Source organism: Macrotis lagotis, chromosome 2 (genome assembly GCF_037893015.1).
Source record: "Macrotis lagotis isolate mMagLag1 chromosome 2, bilby.v1.9.chrom.fasta, whole genome shotgun sequence".
In the NCBI taxonomy this organism is placed as follows: domain Eukaryota; kingdom Metazoa; phylum Chordata; class Mammalia; order Peramelemorphia; family Peramelidae; genus Macrotis; species Macrotis lagotis.
The window spans coordinates 141,296,568-141,315,553 of NC_133659.1; the positions used below are offsets into that span (position 1 = coordinate 141,296,568).

Genomic DNA, 18,986 nt, shown 5'->3' on the forward strand with positions numbered 1-18,986 from the left:
TTTTGTCCTTCATTTTCGAAGAAGACCACAAAATCAGGGAGATAATGCCATGACAAGCACTTGTATTGGATTTGGGGAAGGGGGGAGCTGTGCTAAGATACCAGCCTCACTTTCTCCTCCAGAGCCATCTGGGTTCAGTGGTCAGATATGAATCAGGACAACTGGAGATGGCCCTGGATATGAGACATTCAGGGTTAAGTAACTTGCCCAAGTCAAATTCAAACTCTCATCCTCCTGACTCCAAGGCCTGTGCTCTATCTACTGTACCACCTGGTAAGTTCAACTTAAAAGTCAAATCTGTTAAGATCTTTTGGGATGCTTATTTTATAATACAATATATTAGGTCTTTTCTAGCTTTGTGTATCTACTCAATAAGCTCCTCATATTCATTTCTTTTTCCAAGTCAATGACAAAAATATGAAACAGTATAATACAAAGCATAGATCCCCTATTTGTATACATTGTACTCTAAAAGATCTAGAAATTTGTAGCATTTCTCTCATGCATGTATCTTATTATAGTTTTTACTCAATTTATAAGTATCTGATTACCCCCATTAGATTATCCTCTCTGTTTCTTAAATGACTAGTTTTATCTTATTACTCACCTAGTTGTAGTCTAATAATGATTTGTTGTATGAATTAACAAATCCAACAGAACCAGAAAATATGGGGGCTGCTCCTGAAAAGTAATGTCTTTTTGCTCTCATTTATTCTGCTTAAAATATTTATTAAAATATTTATTATTTATTTATATGTATTTATTTATAGATTATATTATTTATTTATATATTTGTATAAATAAAATATATTTATATATTTCTTATATATTTATTATTTCACCAATATTGATAAATTAGGTTGTTGTCATTCTATAACTTAGTAGATGGTCTTAATAAGTTGTGGTTAAAAAAAATGAAAAAACTGAATCATGGGGTGGCTAGATGGCATAGTAGATAAAGCACCGGCCCTGGAGTCAGGAATACTTGGGTTCAAATCCGGTCTCAGACACTTAATAATTACCTAGCTGTGTGGCCTTGGGCAAGCCACTTAACCCCGTTTGCCTTGCAAAAACCTAAAAAAAAAAACTGAATCATATTGCAGTCAACCTAAAAAGTTTCTCAAAGATTCACTAGGATGAACTTCACTTAACAAGCATATAAACTCATTACCAGGCATTATTTGAAGCTATTCCAGCTTGGTAGGGTCTGTCATGTATTCTGGCTCTGTTGGCATCACCATGGGGAACATAGGATAGTTTTTATAATGTAAAGAATCCTCCACATAAAACTTTAGTATTGAGTTCACAATTTTATATAACTTTAAACAACAATAACAAAACCATCTGAAGTATTATCTAAACTCTTTTATATTCATAGAAACAAGAGGATTATAGAAATTAGAACTGGAAGGGACCATAGAAACCATCTAAAGCAAATCAACCCCCCCCCCAGTGTTTTAAAGTAAATAGGGCTTCAACAATAATAAACTACAATTAGAGTTTGATAATATCATTGGTTCCTAAAAATACCTACAAAAATTAGAAAGAATAAACACCTCCCATCTCTCAGAACAGTTAAGTTATAATGTGAAAGCTCCAAAGCAATTAATCCTTTCATGTTCCCTGAAAGCTCATTTACAATTCATTTCCAAATTACTGAAAATCATTAACTTACTGTTATCTCAGTGCTTTCTGAATTCTTTTAATACACAAGGAATTTAAATGAACAATTAAAGACAAATTTCTAGTGCCAAGATGGTAGAATGAGGAAGAAACCCTCTGAAGTTCTCAAAAATTCCCCTCCAAACAATTAGACAACCACCTCAGAATTGATCTAAGAGCAAGGAAGCAGCTTACCAGTCTAGCTGGAAACTCAAGAGCAGCAGCAACAGCCCAATTCACAGCAGGTGGGCTCTTGCAGCAAGGCTCCAAGCCTGGGATGATCCACCAGGGAGATCCTGCTCTCCTGCAAACCAGTAGCCCCCTAGTCAAGTGAGCAGTCTGTGCAGCTCAGCAAGGCTCAATCCTAGCAACCCCAAACCCCAGCATAGGCCACCCAAGAGGCCTTGATCCCACTGCTGACCAGTGGTGAGGCCTTACCCCCGGGGATGACCAACATCAAGATCCATCCTACAGGACCAGTCACCAGAAAGACTCAGTCACCATAGTAACCCACTAGCAAGGCCCTAGCCCTGGGGCAGGCTAGCATGTAACTTTCACACCTAAGGAAGGTCAACAGGAAGGCCACATCCTCTACTACAAATAAGAGAAGCCTATCCTCCAGTGAGTCCCAGCACAAAAAACTTGCAGGATCAGATCCCAACTCTCATATAAAAACACCAAATCATCAGAAAAATTGAGCAAAAAAAAAAATTTAAATCTTCACAATAAGAAGCTACTATGGTGGCAGAGAGGATCAAAAAATAAATGTAGAAGTGGACAATACTGTCAAAATGTATCATGTGAAGCCTCAAAGAAAAAAAAATGTAATTTGGTCTCAGGTCCAAAAATTCCTAGAATTTACAAAGGATTTTAAGATGTAAATTAGAGAAGTCGAAGAAAAATTGCTTAAAGAAATGAACATAATGCAAGAGAAACATGAAAAGAGTCAATAGCATGAGAAAAGATATTTAAAAATTACTGAGGAAAATAATTTTCTAAAAACCAGAACTTGCCAAACTAAAAATGAATACAAAAGCTCACTGAAGAAAATATTTCCTTAAAAATTAGAAGTGAATAAGTTTAAGCCAAGGGCTCTATAGTACATCAAGATATAATAAAACAAAATCAAAAAAGTTTTAAAAAGGAAGAAAATGTGAAATTTATCATTGTTAAAACAACTGGCCTAGAAAATAGATCCAGGAGAGATAATATAAAAATGATTGTATCACCTGAAAACCATGAAAAACAAGCAAAAATATAAATCCCTGGATGATATATTTCAAGAAATTACCAAAGAAAATTGCCCCAATATATTTGAACCTGAGGGCAAAAGAGAAATTTTAAAAATCCATCAATCACTGCCTAAAAGAAATCACAAAATGAAAACTCCCAGAAACATCATAGTCAAATTCCAAAGCTCACAAATCAGGATAAAATATATTACAAGCAGTCACAAAGAAATAATTCATATATTGCAGCTTTATAAATAGGATTCTATAGCTTTGACATTAAAAAAACTTCAGGGCTTAAAATATGATATGCCAGAAGGCAAAGGAACAAAACTGAATATAATCCTTCAGTAAAAAAATGAAAAATTAACAAAATAGAGGACTTTTAGCTTTTCTAATTAAAAGATCAGAGATGAATAAAAAATTTGACTTCAAAATATAAGACTCAAGGGAAACATAAAAAGGTAAAAAGAAACGAGAGAAAACATATGAAATTCAAAAAAGCTAAACTATATTTTTATATATAATTTATATTATATTATATTATACGTTATATATTGTACATTATATATTAACCTATATTTTCATATATTATTATATATATTATATTAGAAAGAGTATATATAAAGACTAAAACAGAAATAACATACTTAAATAACCCAATCTTAGAGTCATTGGTGAACTTCCTAAGAAAAAAGTTTCCAGGATCAGATGAATTTAAAAGTGAATTCTACCAAATATTTAAAGAACAATTAATTCTAATTCTATAAAAAAATTAATTGGAAAAATAGTAAAAGTAAGAATCCTACAAAATTCCTTTTATAATACAAATAAGGTATTGATAATCAAACCAGGAAGAACCAAAATAGAGAAAGAAAATATATATCAAATTCTCTAAAAAATATTGATGTAAAATTCTTAAATCAAACACTAGTAAAGAGATTACAGAAGTATATTACAAGGGCGCTGACTAGGTGGGATTGATACAAGGAATGTAGATCTGGTTCAATTTAAGGAAAACTATCAGCTTCATTAATCATAACAATAACAAATCCATCAGAAGCCATAAAATTACCTCAATAGATGTAGAAAAAGCCTTTATTAAATATATCATCCGTTCATGTTTAAAACACCATAGAGTATAGGAATAGACGGAATTTACCTTAAAATATTAAATAATGTTTGCCTAAAACCATTAGCAAGCATTATCTGTAATAGGGATAGAATAGAAGCCTTCTGAATACAATCAGAGGTGAAGCAAGAATAGCCTAAATTTCTATATATTATGAAGAAAATCCAGCATAAAGAGATAGAAAGAGAAAATTAAATTTAAAGTAGCTGTAGACAATCATAAACTTTTTGGATGTCTATCTGCCAAGATAAATCCTGGAACTATATGATCACAACAATAAAATACTTTTAATGCAAATAAAGTTCTGATCTAAATGAATGGAAAAATATCACTTGTTCATGAGAGGTCAAACAATATAATAAAAATGACAATTATACTTTAAATTAATCTATTTATTCAGTACTATATCAATCAAATAATAAACAATTATTTTGCAGAGCTATAAGAAAAAATAATAACAAATTTAATCTGGAAGAATGAAAATTCAAGGATATAAAGGGAATCAATGGAAAAGTGGGAAAGATGGGTTTCTATCTGTAGCAAATCTCAAACTATATTATAAATTGGTAATTACCAAAACAATCTGGTATTCGCTAAGAAACATAGTGTTAGATCAGTGGAATAGATTAGATAGAAATTACATTGTAGCAAATGATCATAGTAATTTGGTAGATACCTATATAAAATTTGGTAGATACCTAAAGATATAAACTTTTGGAATAAAAATTCATTATTTGACAGAAAGTACTGGGAAAAATTGGAAAACAGCATAGAAGAAATTAGGTAGACCAGCATCTCACACCATAAAGCAAATAGGGTAAAAATAAATACATTATCTTCACATAAAGAGTAATACCAAAAGCAAACTAGAAAGCATGGAAAAGTTTATCTGTCTGATTTATGCAGAAAGGAAGAATTTAGGACCAAAGAAGATATAGAGAGCATTACAAAATGTAAAAGAAAAAGATAATTTTAATTATATAAAATTAAAAGTGTTTTATACAAACAAAATCAATGCAACTAAAATTATAAGGAAAACAGAAAACTAAAGGTAAAATTTGCAGTAAGTATCTATTGTAAAGGACTCATTTCTCAAATATATAGAAAAGTAAATCAAATTTATAAAAATATAAGACATTCCCCAATTGATAAATGATCAAAGAATAGGAGCAAGAAGTTTTCTTACAAATGAATCAAAACTATCTATAGTCTCAAAAAAAATGCTCCATCACTATTGATAAGAATGCAAATTAAAACCTCTTTGAGATACCATATCACACCCGACAGTTTGCTTAATAAGACAAAAATGGAAAATGTTGAATGTTGAAGGGAATGTTAGAAGATTGAGACACTAACACACTGTCAGTGAAATTGTGAATTGATTCAAATATTCTGGAGGGCAATTTGGAACTATACCAAGAGCTATAAAACTGTCAATCCTTTGATGCTAGTTTAAATCCCAAAGACATACAAAAAAGGGATAAGGGCCCTTTGCATAAAACAGAATAAGCAAAGGCATGGAACTGGAAAATTGTATAAAAATACTTGCTAAAAATTTTGTATAAAATATTTGTATAAAAACATAGCAGATTTTTTGGTCACTAATTATTGGGAATTAAAGGAATACTCATTAATTGGGGAATGAGTAAAAAAGCTAAGTATATTATTGTAATGAATATTATTGTGTTATAAGAAAGGATGAGCAGAATAATTTCAGAAAAAGACCTGGAAAAGCTTACGTGAACTGATATATAGTGAAGTGAACAGAACCAGGAGAATTTTGTACATAGAAACAGCAACCTTGCTTGATGAAGAACTGAGAAAGATTTAGCTATTCTCAGAAATGCAGTCATTGAAGATAATCCCTAAGTGGTAATGATGAAGCATACTATCTAGATCCAGAAAAAGAACTGATGTTTTCTGAATACAGCTTGAAGAATGCTATTTTTCACTTTCTTTGCCTTAAAAAAATTAAATCTTCTTTTACGAAATGAATATGGAAATACTTTACATAATTGCACATAATTGATTTATCTAATTGCTTATCATCTCAGAGAGGGGATAAGATAGGGAGTGATAGAATTTGGAGCACAAAACTTTTAAAAAGTGTTTATACAAAAAAAAATTAAGGGTATCATGGCTTGTAAAGCTACCTATAAAGTATTAAAACCCTTCTGTTTAAATCATGAAATTGACCATTTTATGCCTTCTGTTTTTAATCTGATATATTCTCCAAATAGGCTAAATCTTCTTAAAGGTCAGAAAACACATCTTTTTAAAACGTGAGGGATCACTTTAGTGCTTCTATTTCCTGAGTAATTTGCAAAATGAAATACAAAATCCTAACTGACAGTATATAATGCTACTCCAGATCTCATTCCTAAAAAAAAAGGGATGAAAAGCATTAACAAATACCTAGATAAAAATTAGCAAACAAAAAAACCTAAAAATGAAATAGATCATGGCATAGTGAATTCATAGAATTAATGGCATCAATTTAATTTATTTATCTTCATGAGACTCATCTACACTCATTCATTAATATAGGGATACTATATATTATATACAGTATAATATAGTACTCTATCCTTTCAAAATATGAGAGCAATCTTATTACTTGGGTAATAAAACAGACACTTTTAACTTAAATGATTTACTCAATAATATGTTATCTGGTGGACAGACTGGGAATAATCTCTTGCCCTTTTAAATCTCTGGGTCATCCATTATAATAAGTCCCCTGATTTATGTATTATCACAAAATAGACCACTGTATATATAATCACAACTGAGCTTTTTCTCTGATATATAGATATCTGGATGTAAAGTGTTCACAACACACACAAACCAACTATCTAGCAAATCAGATACTTTTTAAAACTGAGTTAATATTTGAACATATAAAATATCATTGTCATTATATCTTCTCTATGAATATCCCATAAGTCAAGAAATATCTCTATTTCAAGATATAAATAGCCTTCATTGCTGGCATGGGCATGACAAGTTTCTTTCATAACAATAAGTAAAAGTAATAAATTTTCAAAATACTACTTTATGTGAAGATTCAATCTTCTCTCATATTCCCTTCAAAGAGATGAGTAACCTTGAAAGGTCATTCACCAGATAGTGATTACTATAAACTTATTACTATCTGCCCACTCCTCCCCACCCAAAAAAAATACAGCTTTCTCTTTATTACTCCATTGTCTTTGTCTATGGCTCCCAGATTTACAATTTATAAAATCTTAGCAACATCTCTTACTTCTTACTCTCTCACTCCTCAAACACCAAGTCCTGTCATTTCTGCTTCCATAAAAATAACTTTCCTATTCTCATTCTCCAATATTACCACCCTGGAACACAATCTTGGTCCACAGAAACAGCCTCCCAGTAAATATTCTTATTACTATTCTTCCCCTGCCTCTAATTGAGCTTTTTTTTAAAAAACCATCTTGAGGTGGTAGAGTGGAAAAAGAATTGAAAGTGAGATCATGGACAACTCATTTAACCTCTAATTGTCCCAGTTTCCTCAACTATAAAATGGGGTAATCTTATCTACCTCACAAAGTAATTTTGAAGACAAAATGAGATAATATTTGTAAAAGTGCTTAGCACAGTGCCAGCAAAGAGTAGGTACTCTGTAAGGGTTTATTTTTTCTTCTCTTCTCCTTTAATCAAAAACCATTGACTTCCACTTACCTACTAAAGTTCAATCCTTTGCCAAGTCCTCTACAATATAATACCATCCTACCCTTCCCAAGTTACATCATCTAATTCACATTTAGACAGTCTATATTCTAGATAGACTTTTTGGTTCTCTATATATTCTAAAGTTCCTTAACATACCTGGTATTTTTCCAGTTCCATGCCTTTACTTATTCTGCTCCCTAATTTTAGAAAACCCTCCCTCCCTTCTTTTCTTCTTGAACATTCTTTAAAGTAGTACTTAAATTTTCCCTGCATGGTGAAACCTTCCCTGATCTTCTCCAACTTCAGAACTCAAATAACATGCTGTTTCAACTCTCTACCACACTTAGCATACTGTGTATTATTATTATTTTCTGTCTTTGGTTTGTGGAGTAGGGGATGTGTTTTGTTTCAAATATAGGCTCAGATACTTACATGCTATGTAACTCATGGCAAATTACTTATCCCAGTTTCCCATCCATAAAATAAGTGAAGGAAATGGCAAACCACTTCAATATCTTTGCCAAGAAAACCCCAAATTGCATCAGGAAGAATTGGAACACATGAACAGCAATAATAATAAATGTAGATCATGTATATAGATTACAGTTTAAGCTCCATAAGGATATCTCAGTTAACTAATCACTCCACAGGTGTTTATTGAATAGTTTCTATGAATAAGCATCATGGAAGGAAATGAAGACTTTTAAGGCATCATCTATTCTTTAGGAATTTTATCATTTGTACAAGGAGAAAATATCCAAATAAAAGAAAATTAAACACTAGGAATAAATTTAAGTCACAAAAAGATAAGAGATGTAAGACTACATATAAGTTAATTGTCCAATGAGTAGCTTTGAAAATAACTTCAATATTACATAGTGACCATGATGACTGTTGGCCAACGAATATTCAAATGTTTCACAGAACTGGGTCTAGAAAGATATTTAGGATTTGGAGAAAAGGAGAAGAGAAGTGGGGAAAGGCATGTCAAGTAAGAAGCAATGGCATGAATAAAGATGGAGAAGTGGGAAAATTCAAACAATGTTTAAGGGATAGAAAATGGATTAATCTGTCTGGAGCAAAGAATATGGAGAACATGAAAAGGAGAGATCATGGGTGATCTGAATAGAAAAGGAAGAGATGACCAAGTTAAAAAAAAGACCTTTAATGCCAAGCAAAAGAGATTAGATTTTTCCCATAACAAGTGAAAAACCACTAAAAGTTTATAGAAAATGAAAAGAATGATGAAGGCAGACATTTTGCAAAGCTCCTTCTACTTATGGGATTATTGATGCTGCTAGAGGGGAAAACAATGAAAATATTGAAATGTTTGGTAAATGATACACAAAAGAGGAAAAGGCAGTCCCAGACCTCCAGGAACTTAAAATCTAAAAGAAGATAACACAAAAAAGGAAGCTATAAAAAGAGGGGAGGAAAAATTATGGAGATGTGGGGAGCAGGAGGAAAAGCTACAAAGGGTGCCCTCCTTAGATGGTGGTGTTAGGTCCATTCCTCTGTCCTCCAATAAGAGGAGCAGAGGATACTGATTAGATATGAGTACCAAAGCTGATTTAGTCTTTCAGGATGATGAGGATTGGGTATGATGAAAAAGTCCAAAGGAGGTCAATCAGTTGGAAAATGAAAAGATAACTTGAGCTGGGCGTCTGAGCTAGATGATTAAGGTAATAGAATAGGCAGCAACTTTCTGAAATGCTGTCTTTTATTTGGAGCAACTGAAAATAATATAGCTAATTCTTAGGGTTGTTCTAGTTCTTTAGTGAAATTTCTGTACTTTTTTGTTGTTGTTGATTTTTTCAGTCATGTCCTACTCTTTGTGCCCCAAATCAAGGTTTCCTTGGCAAAGATACTGGAGTGATTTACCATTTCCTTCTTCAATTTATTTTACAGATGGGGAAACTGAGGCAGGGTTAAGTGACCCACCCAGAGGTGGTCACACAACTAGTAAATCTCTGAGACTGGATTTGAATTAATGAAAATGAGTCTTCCTGATTCCACATCCAGTATTCTATCCATTAGTGTATGCTTTTACATATTTAAGAAAAGTTTTTCAAGTATGAGGATTTTTTGTGGTACAAATTAATTTTCATTTTAGAAGTATTCAATTAGTATCTAGCGTATGAACCCTTAACTAAAACAGAAAAATGTGAACACAATATTACCCAAGATGCAGAGTCCCAGTATAACATAGTAGAAACAACACTTCTAACTAAGTTCTCACACTTACAACTCATGTAATTTGAGGCAAGATAGATTAACTCTATGGGCCTTAAATTTCTTCTCTGTAAACTAAAAGATTTGGACTATAAAATGATTCATTAACTTCAAAATCTGTGTTCCCCATCAGGAAAATATGATTGATATAACATTCACATAAAATTCCAAGTTAGAGTAACTATTATAAGCACCACCCACCAGTGTAATTCCAACATCTCTTTCCATAGCATCATATGACATCATAGGTCTGAAAGCACCTGTTCTGTTTCAAATACATTTGGCATCTATCCAACTGCTTAAATGGACTAAAGACTAGACCTGTCATAAGTTCAAAAAGCAGTCATTTAAAGCCATAACAAAAAGGTATGTGGGTTGTTTGACTGCCATCCAGACCCACATTCAGAATACTAGAGATAGACAGAGGACAGGTGGGGAGGGAGAACTGAAAGTGGATTTTCTGACCGAAGCAAAATTTCTTTAACAGGACTTCTTCTGGCACTTGCTAATAACTCCACTTATTGCAATCCCGAAATTCCAGTTGGACACAGAAGGATACTGTAGTGCTGGTACCATGGGACAAGAAAAGTATATATGTAATTTTTTGCAGGTTATATAGAAAAAATTGTGTGTGTATGCGTGTATGTGTGTGTATCACTACTATTCAAGTCTGGGTAAAGGATGGACTATACTATGTACTCAGTGATCTATTGAAATAATAGAGTGCAAATTTCAAATGTCAGAGACTAAACCTTCAACCTTGTCATGGGAACCCTTCAATCTTTAAACTTTTATTGTGTTGCTGTACAGGGCTCCCTGAGCACAAGTTTATTGTAGTTCTAAAGAAGTAACTTAGTTGTTTTTGATTTATTTTTACTCTACACTCCATACTTAACTTCCACATTCCCCCCCCCCAAAAAAAGAAGAGAAAACCCAATTTCTTTTTAAATAAGCCTGTTGGAAGAAAAAAAATAGATATAACCCTCCCCCCACACACACACACATACATATACTCCATATATACAGAGTTTTGAAATGCCAGTATAATTGAAACTGTAGCCTGGAACTTAATAAAGGAGTATGTACTTGCAAGGTAAGTGATTTTATTTTGTTAGCATTGAAAACATATTGATTTCACATTCCTTCCTTTCACATTCCTTCCAAGGTCTTCTTCATCTGGTGACATCAAATGTCAGAGAATAAAAGAAAGACAGGACTTCAAGGGACCTTAAATACTATTAAAAACATCCACATTTTAAAGAGGTAAGAACTAAAGGCTAAAAGAAATATAATTTAGTTTAGTCACTAAACTGGAATTCAAATCTAATTCTCAAGTAAGTAAAGTCTACTTTCATTTCATTTTAACATTGGTACTCATCAAATAGCTATCAGACACAAATAAGACAATTGATATATTTGTTTCCTAAGTCAAAGGTATCACTATCTCTTGCATGTAGGAAGCACAGCAGTTGCTTATTGACCTAACCCCAATTGGCATAGAAGTTTTTACCTGCTTTGATTTTGACATAAGCAATTTCACCCACCTTTTCCTCCTTAAAAAATCTGGTGGTTTCTTTTCCTCAAGGTTTCACCATCTTTGTGTCAAACTTTGTGTGTACACCCAACCTGCATAGCTCATCAGTTTCAATATCCACAGCAGGAGGGGACTACAAGTATGTACCATCATACCTGGCAGAAGTGGACTTGTTAATAACTAAGTAGCCAAAGGTCAGACCCCCCAAACTCGTCCACTAAATTCCTTGCATTATATCTGTAAAATAACCTCTCAAAGTATCTTTACTCTCAGAGTATATGCAATTCTAACAAACTTGGTTGAGCACAAAGCACATTTGATAGCTCTAAGAAGTAACAGTTGAAAGGACAGAAAGGGAAAAAAATTACCAAAAGAAAAAATGCTACTAAAACCAAATATAATATCTCAGAAAACATAGCAATCTTAATTCATTTGCTATAGGGACAAATAGTTCAACACAGTTCAGCAGACTTTAGGGCATTGATATAATACAGTACAGAGCAGAACAGCATGTTCATAATAATGATCTGGAGTCATCAAGCAAAGGTTAAACTGAGTTCAGAATGCTTCTATGAGAGAAGCCTAGAAGCATGGAATATTTCTGAAAGTTTCCCATGAAAAACTATACATGTAAAAGCCCTCTGACACTTTAAAAGGTAAGTGGCAGTAATCTAGAAAATAGGGGAAAGGATAGCTCGTTCTGTAATGTCTCTAGATAGGTGTTTCTTTGTGGAATGTATGATATATATATATATGTAATACGTCAATGAAATCTCTCAATTTTCCATATCCCTTTCTTTTCCAAAAAAGTGGAAGCATTCATATTGAATGAACTCTAAGGTAGCTTTCATTTAAATGCCTTCCCCTCCATGTTATTTCTTGGTAGAACAGCAAGATCAGTACTGCTCCCTACTATAAGGAAATGGAGAAGGATTAAATGTGGTGAAGTTTCAAAACAGACAAATTAAAAAAACCCTAAACAAACAATTTTCTCTAATACACATAGAAACTTTTTCCTAATCTTCTGTAATCAGTACAAAGAGAAAAACACCTATACCTTTATGTAGAGCTATAGTTTAAAATTAAATATGCCTCTGGTATATCAAATATGTAATAATCACCTTATTTTTCAGGCAATGAACTGATCCAAACATAAAAACAAGAAAAAAATTTCACCAGTACCTAGCAAGTGCTCTTTGTGCACTTTACCTTTGAAGATTTCAGGAACAATCATCACAAGGTAAGAAATGGGAAGTGATCAGAAGTACTATCTGAATAATGAGCAAATAGTTGATACTTGGAGTAAGGCTCCCTAGGTGAAATTCAGATTCACATTTTTGTCACATGGAAGATGTCCTCCAAGTTATTTACAAAGAGAGAAAGAAATATAATGAATATTATTCCAATGCTACCAAGAAAAACTGTTGAGAAAAAAATAATAAAATAAAATAGATATGGTGTCATATAAAATGTAGAGACCATAAAAATGCCTCAAATATTTGCAAATATAATAGAAACAAATTAATTTTAAAAAATTAAATATTTTCTTATAATATTATACATTCAAGTTAAGATCAAGTTTCTATTTCTGGCCCTGCTATTGAATCACTATGTCACCTACAGAAAGTTCTCCTCCACTAAAATGGGAAACAAAAATAGTCATTGCTCTTTTGACAATATTCATGGAATAAATGAAGTAGTTAAATATAGGTTCATAGAAGTTACCTTAAAAAGTGAATAGAATACTAGGATTCGATTAAGGAAAACCAGGATTCAACCAACTTCCTGACACTATAAAGTATCGCCCTGGGCATATCTTATATCTCAAGAAGTAGCCTATGGCTTAACAACAAAGACATAGTCAGGTTATAATTTGCCTTCATGATGAGAATTTCAATGCTTGGAGTTATTTATGATGACAAAAATCCTAGATCCTTTGGGTAATTAGCTACATATATGTGTTTATCCTATACAGACACACACACAAATATATGTATATATGTAGTTATATGTACATTCACATGTTGTACACATAAGGTTATTAATTTTCATTGGTCAAAGAAAGTATAATAAAGACCAAGCAACCAAGATCATTATGAAGACAACTTATGTGACACCCAAGCCCTTTGTCCCTAGTTATTTTTGTTCATTGGAAAGCAAAACAGAGGGGTTAGAATTTTCTAAGTCTAAACATTTTCATGGAGATGGTTGCTGCTATGGCTTCTTCTGATGTTAACTAGTCACTTGCTTCCAAGACTCAAGATTTAACTGCTACAATACAAAATTAAAGAAAATACTTCTTTATTGGCTAACATTTATTAAATGCATTGAGATTTGAAGAGTAGGTTACAAATTTTATTTCATTTAATCCTGTAAAATAGGTACTGTCATTCTCAGATTTTACCAATGAGGTTTGCTCAATTCCTGAGTCTTATCAAATATAGAGTAAGGCAGGGGATTACTTACTTCATTGGGAAATAGAAATGATTCAAGGACAAAAAATAGTCATTAAATTGTATTTAAAAAGATCAACTTATTACTAATAAATAGTAAAAATGTTTTTAACAGTATAACAGATTAAACACTAATTCAACTTATATAACTCCCAAGTCTTTTTAACTGCAGAGATAGTCATCACCACTGTCAATGACTTCATCAATGGTAACACAGGGAAGTTTTGTCTTTCAGCATTTGTAATGCATTGTATAAATATACATTACTATAGTCGTGTGGTTCATTATTCATTTTTCATCAATAAGACCTTTATTTATCTTTATGAAATTCCCAGGGGTTAAGTGAATTAGTCGTTAATTCCTCTTATCCCTTTCCATATCATAATTAAATTTTATAAATATTTGGATGATTCCAAATCAACTAATATTTTTCTTAAATAATGTAAGAAAAGAAATAGAAAAAAGTGAGAAAGGAGATCATATTAATAAATAGAATATGCTGTGCTTAATCACAAAATTGATATTATTTATACTCTTCACTAATGCTTATTATAACTTATAATTTGCTAGATAGGTTCTAGGAGATGTCAAAGTCACTGAGAAAAATAACTTGCCCAGAATCACGTAAGTAATAAATGTCAGATAGAATTTGAACTTATTTTTCTGACTCTGACATTCTAATGACTATTCAATACCATCTCTCATGTATTCTTCAAATGTAATAAGAATAGCAGGATAAATAATAGTAGAATTCAAGCAATGGAAGTCATTCAGATATATTACCTTTGTATTACTCATTAGAGATATCAGTAAGAAGCTTTCCTCATGCATGCTAAATGTTATCAATCATTTCAGCATGCACATTTATTCACAAATTCCACTTTATTGTTTTTTAAATTTTCAGTTGCTTAGATTAATTTTCACATACCCCCCCAATGAACAACTATTAACTTTCCATTCATTAGTTGAAAAGAAACTTCACAAAAGTTCATTAAGTATACATGTGTCAGTCTGACAATTTATTAATTAGTTTTAGGAACTAAAAACTCTACTTTGAGCATGTAGAAGAAAATTCCTAGATGGCTGGACATTTACAGAAATACATGGACCCTCCAATTGTGGTTGATAGTGATGTGTGTTTAGGTATCTGAACAAAAGCCAAAAAAAGGATGGACAAGTACTGCAGTGTGTGTTTTGGTATCCATTTCAGGGTATATATGCATTGACTCATTCATAAAACCAAACAATCATTATACTGACAATTCTCTTTGGAGTTGATATATTTTTATTAATACACTTTAAAGGACTATTTAAATGTTATGAAGGAGCAGTTAAACCTGAACTAAATTCCTATAAGACTAAGGCTACCATAAAAAGGAGATTAACTGCAATGATCACAGAAAGAATTACTGTGGGGGGGGAAGACATAAAAGTATCATAGAGTTGGATCTAGAAAGATACTTATAATTTGGAGAGGCGAGAAAGGGAAACGGAAAAGTGTATCAAGTAAGAAAGAATGCTATGGGCAAAGGTGCAGAAGTAGGAAAGTTATTTTGAGCAGAGTTCAGAGAAGACTATTTTGTGTGAGTATGCTAGCTATTATGATGGAAGAAATATTGATAAAGCATCTCTCTCAGTCATTCAAAATATCATTTTTTCCCTTTCACCAGAGAGAACACAGATGGATTTGTCAGTTAGGAAGAAAAGTGAATGTCTTTGCAGTAGTTGATTTTGATCAGATGAGTGATGGACTAATTTTCCCCCCCTCTCAATTTTTGTAGCAAATACAATTCAATAAAGATTTGGTAAGAAAATGTTTTTGAAGATAGAAAAATAAAAATGACAATTCTTACCCTCGATGAGGTTATAATCAAATGGGAAGGAGAGGTATATAGATACTGAAATAAGCATAATAGGAGATATAAATAGGGGCAATGCAGCTAATCAAATTTCTGTGGTTAGAAGAGGAAGGGATGGGAGGCAAGAGGTCAGGAAAATATTCAACCTGTCAAATATTTTCAAGATTATGTACTCTTGTTGACCAAACAAGGCATTTCCTTTACTGACTACAATGAAGGTAGCAGAAAGAATAAGACTGGCCATCAAAAAAAAAAAATCACAACATATTTGACACATGTTGTTTTTTTTTAAAGGTGGTGTAAAAAGGGGAAAGTGATTTGGGCGACTTTATTACGGTTTCCAGAAAAAAAAAATGGAAGCTAACTCACCTGTGAATACATTCTGGAAGCCATCAGTGGCAGCCTGCACTCCAGAGGACTTTCTGGACAGAGTTGGAGGTGTTTTATCTGCTGCTTCCTCAGATGCTGCACATTCAAGCAAGTCTGCTGAGCCACCCACCCTGGGCTCTCTTCTCTCCACTTCCTCTGTCCAGTCAGCAGAGCGGCTGAGTCCCCCCACCAGACTGCTGCCACTTGTCTTGTGCTTCTTGACCTGGGCGGCAGTAGAGGCCAAGTTAGCCCTCTGACTCCTGCCCAGAGAAGGTTCTAGTCTTCTCATAAACCGGGGACTCTGATTGGGGGACTGAGAAGGTGAGTGGTTGGGTGAGCTAAGTTGCCGAGTGGTGGTCTTGATATAACAAGGATTAATAAGAGGGTAAGGCTTGAAGCATCGGGGACTGGGGGTAGGGCTGTCCATCTGGGGAGGCGTTGGGGATACCCCTGGCACTTTGCTCTCCTCCTCGCCTGCCTCAGAGGGAATCTCCTGGGGGCCTTTGTCCCACTCCTCCCCAGGAGAACCCCGCGGAGCATCCTCAAATGCATCCTCCTCGTCATCATCTGTGTCTCCTGCTCCCCCAACAGAGGGTACGGTTGCAGCCTCCCCCAACCCCGGCTCTGGGAAGGGAAAGGCAGTGGAAGGAGAGTCTGTGGTTGATAGCAGAGTAGCCACGGGGGAAGTGGCCTCCCAATCCACGCCACTAGGGGGTGGTGGCTTCTCCTGCACTGTAAGCTCAGGGGGCAAATTGTCCGGGAGGTCAGAGAGGGCAGATAAAGCTTGCTCCGTGTCTGGACTCCCTGGTGCTTCCTCAGCCCTACTAACGGGCCCCAGCAGAAAGTGGTCCAGGCCAAGGAAGGCTCCAGGTTGGAGAGGAGCAGAGCCCAGGGGCACTGAAGGGTCCCCAGAGCTGACCGCGCCGCCCTGCTGCTGCTGCTGCTGCTGCTGCTGCTGCTGCTGCTGCAGTCGAATAGCCTGCTGAATGTCCGAGAGCAAGTCCTCCTGCTCCGTGGCCGAATGAAAGCTGTAGATGTCAGTGTCTGAGCCCGAGCTGGTCCTTTGTCCATCTTGCGCCCCGGGGGCTGCTTCCAGATCCCCTTCTCCTAGGGCAGATTGAACCCCGAGCCCCGCAGGCCCGGCCACGCTCGGACGGCTGCCTTCGAAGGGGTCGGTGCCCTCTGTGTCTGACAGGCCCACCTCGTCCGCAGATAGGCTGAGATCGGGGGTCTTGGTGACCAAGGAGTGAGCGCTGTCCAGCTCCCCTGTGTGCAGGGCCTGGGAGTCCAAGGCATCTTCCCGAGACCCGACCCCCCCCTTTCCCTTGGATAGGTTCTTCCTGATCCGCAGGTTGTAAAAAACCGAGGCTTTCGAGTCCGACTTGCTCTTCTTCTTGCCAGGCTCCCCACTGCCCCCTCCCCCGCCCCCCTTCCCGTGTCTGCCCAGCGCCTTCTTGCCCCCGCTCGCCTTCTTGCTGCCTTCAGCATCCCTGGGCCCAAGAGCATCCTCCCCGCCGCCGCCGCCTCCCCCTCCTTCAAGGGAAGCATCACCTGCGCTCCTCTTCAGTTTGCCGTCCTGATTCCCCATGTTGCGAGCCCTCCGCAATGCCGCCCAGCCCGCAGTCAGGCCATCCCGGAGCTCTTCATTCCCCGGCTTGGTCTGGGGGGGACTCCCGGGGAAGCCGGGCCGAGGTGCAAGCTGCCCAGCAGGAAGCGAAGCACGCTCGGGTTTGGCCCCTCTTCCATCTGCCGGAGCCTCTGCTTTGCATAATGAGAGGCGGCTCCTGCTGCTGCTGCTGCAGCTTGGACTAGGATGGGCTCGAACATGCTCAGTGCAGCACTGCCCGCCGCAGACAGCTCCTTCCAATGGCTGCTCCTGACGCAGCCTCCGCGGCTCCCGCCGCTCCACAGGCGCCCCCACTTCCTCTCTTCCTGCCCCCCGAGGAAAGGTGGCCTGCATCCCACCTCCGGCTTCGGAATCGGATTCACTGTCTCTGCCCTAAGAGCCCGGAACGTCCAAAGTCAGGACTCCAAAGTCTAGAGACTTAGATTTAAAAAAAAAAGAGAGAGAAAGGAAAGGAAAGTTAAAAACAAAAAAAAAAAAAGTTTAGAGGAAGAATGGAGGAAATTTATAATATTACTGTCACTTAGATTCTCTTCCTCCCCCCCCAAGGCTAGATCTGTCACCTTAAAGACATGAATATCAATAGTTTTTGAATGAATGAATGTCGTGTCTTTAATAATTGAGCATCTAGTCGAACATATGGCTGAGAAGAGACTACACGTTAGTTTCCATTTTCTTCATGATTTCTGCTATCTCTATTTGTCCTGACAAAACACTGTCATTTTCAATAATCGATTTTTTAATAGGGGAATTTACAACGGGGAGGAGAAAATAAGGAAAATGAGGGATTCATTGGGCAAGGTGTTAATTAAAATGTTAATCTCCAAAATTCCATGTTTACCATATAAACCAAGCAACATTTGTATTCAAGGAGAGTTCATACACCATACCTCCCAAGAGCTTAAACTCATCAATATTAAACACTTTACCATTGTCCTCCTCCTTTAAGAACCCTTGGCAGGAAACAAATTAAATCCAAAGTTACCATGCAAATGAGTGTCTCTCAGTCCCAATCCAGCTTTAGTCACTAGTAAATCTTAAAGGAAAAACATTTCCCTTCTTCATATGTAAATATTTTGCAACAAACAAACCCAACATACTAGATATTTTTTAAGTTGTTGTTTCAGTGATGTTCTAATGTTTTCATTGTCCAATATTTCATTTTTTAAAATCACCAATGAAGTTTGTGTGTCTTCATG

At 35.5% G+C, this 18,986-nt stretch overlaps 1 protein-coding gene across 2 annotated transcripts in view; it reads right to left on the reverse strand.

Annotated features, from left to right (window-relative positions):
- Positions 1–17,938, reverse strand: part of FMN2 (formin 2) — a 463,537-nt gene extending 445,599 nt beyond the window's left edge. Inside the window, exon 1 of one of the 2 annotated variants that reach the window (XM_074222920.1) lies at positions 16,164–17,938. In XM_074222920.1, coding sequence (XP_074079021.1) covers positions 16,164–17,751 — 1,588 coding nt within the window. In that variant the 5' untranslated portion in view covers positions 17,752–17,938. The remainder of the gene's footprint in view (positions 1–16,163) is intronic. The other variant, XM_074222919.1, reaches the window with a different exon arrangement.
- Between the last annotated feature and the right edge of the window lie 1,048 nt (positions 17,939–18,986).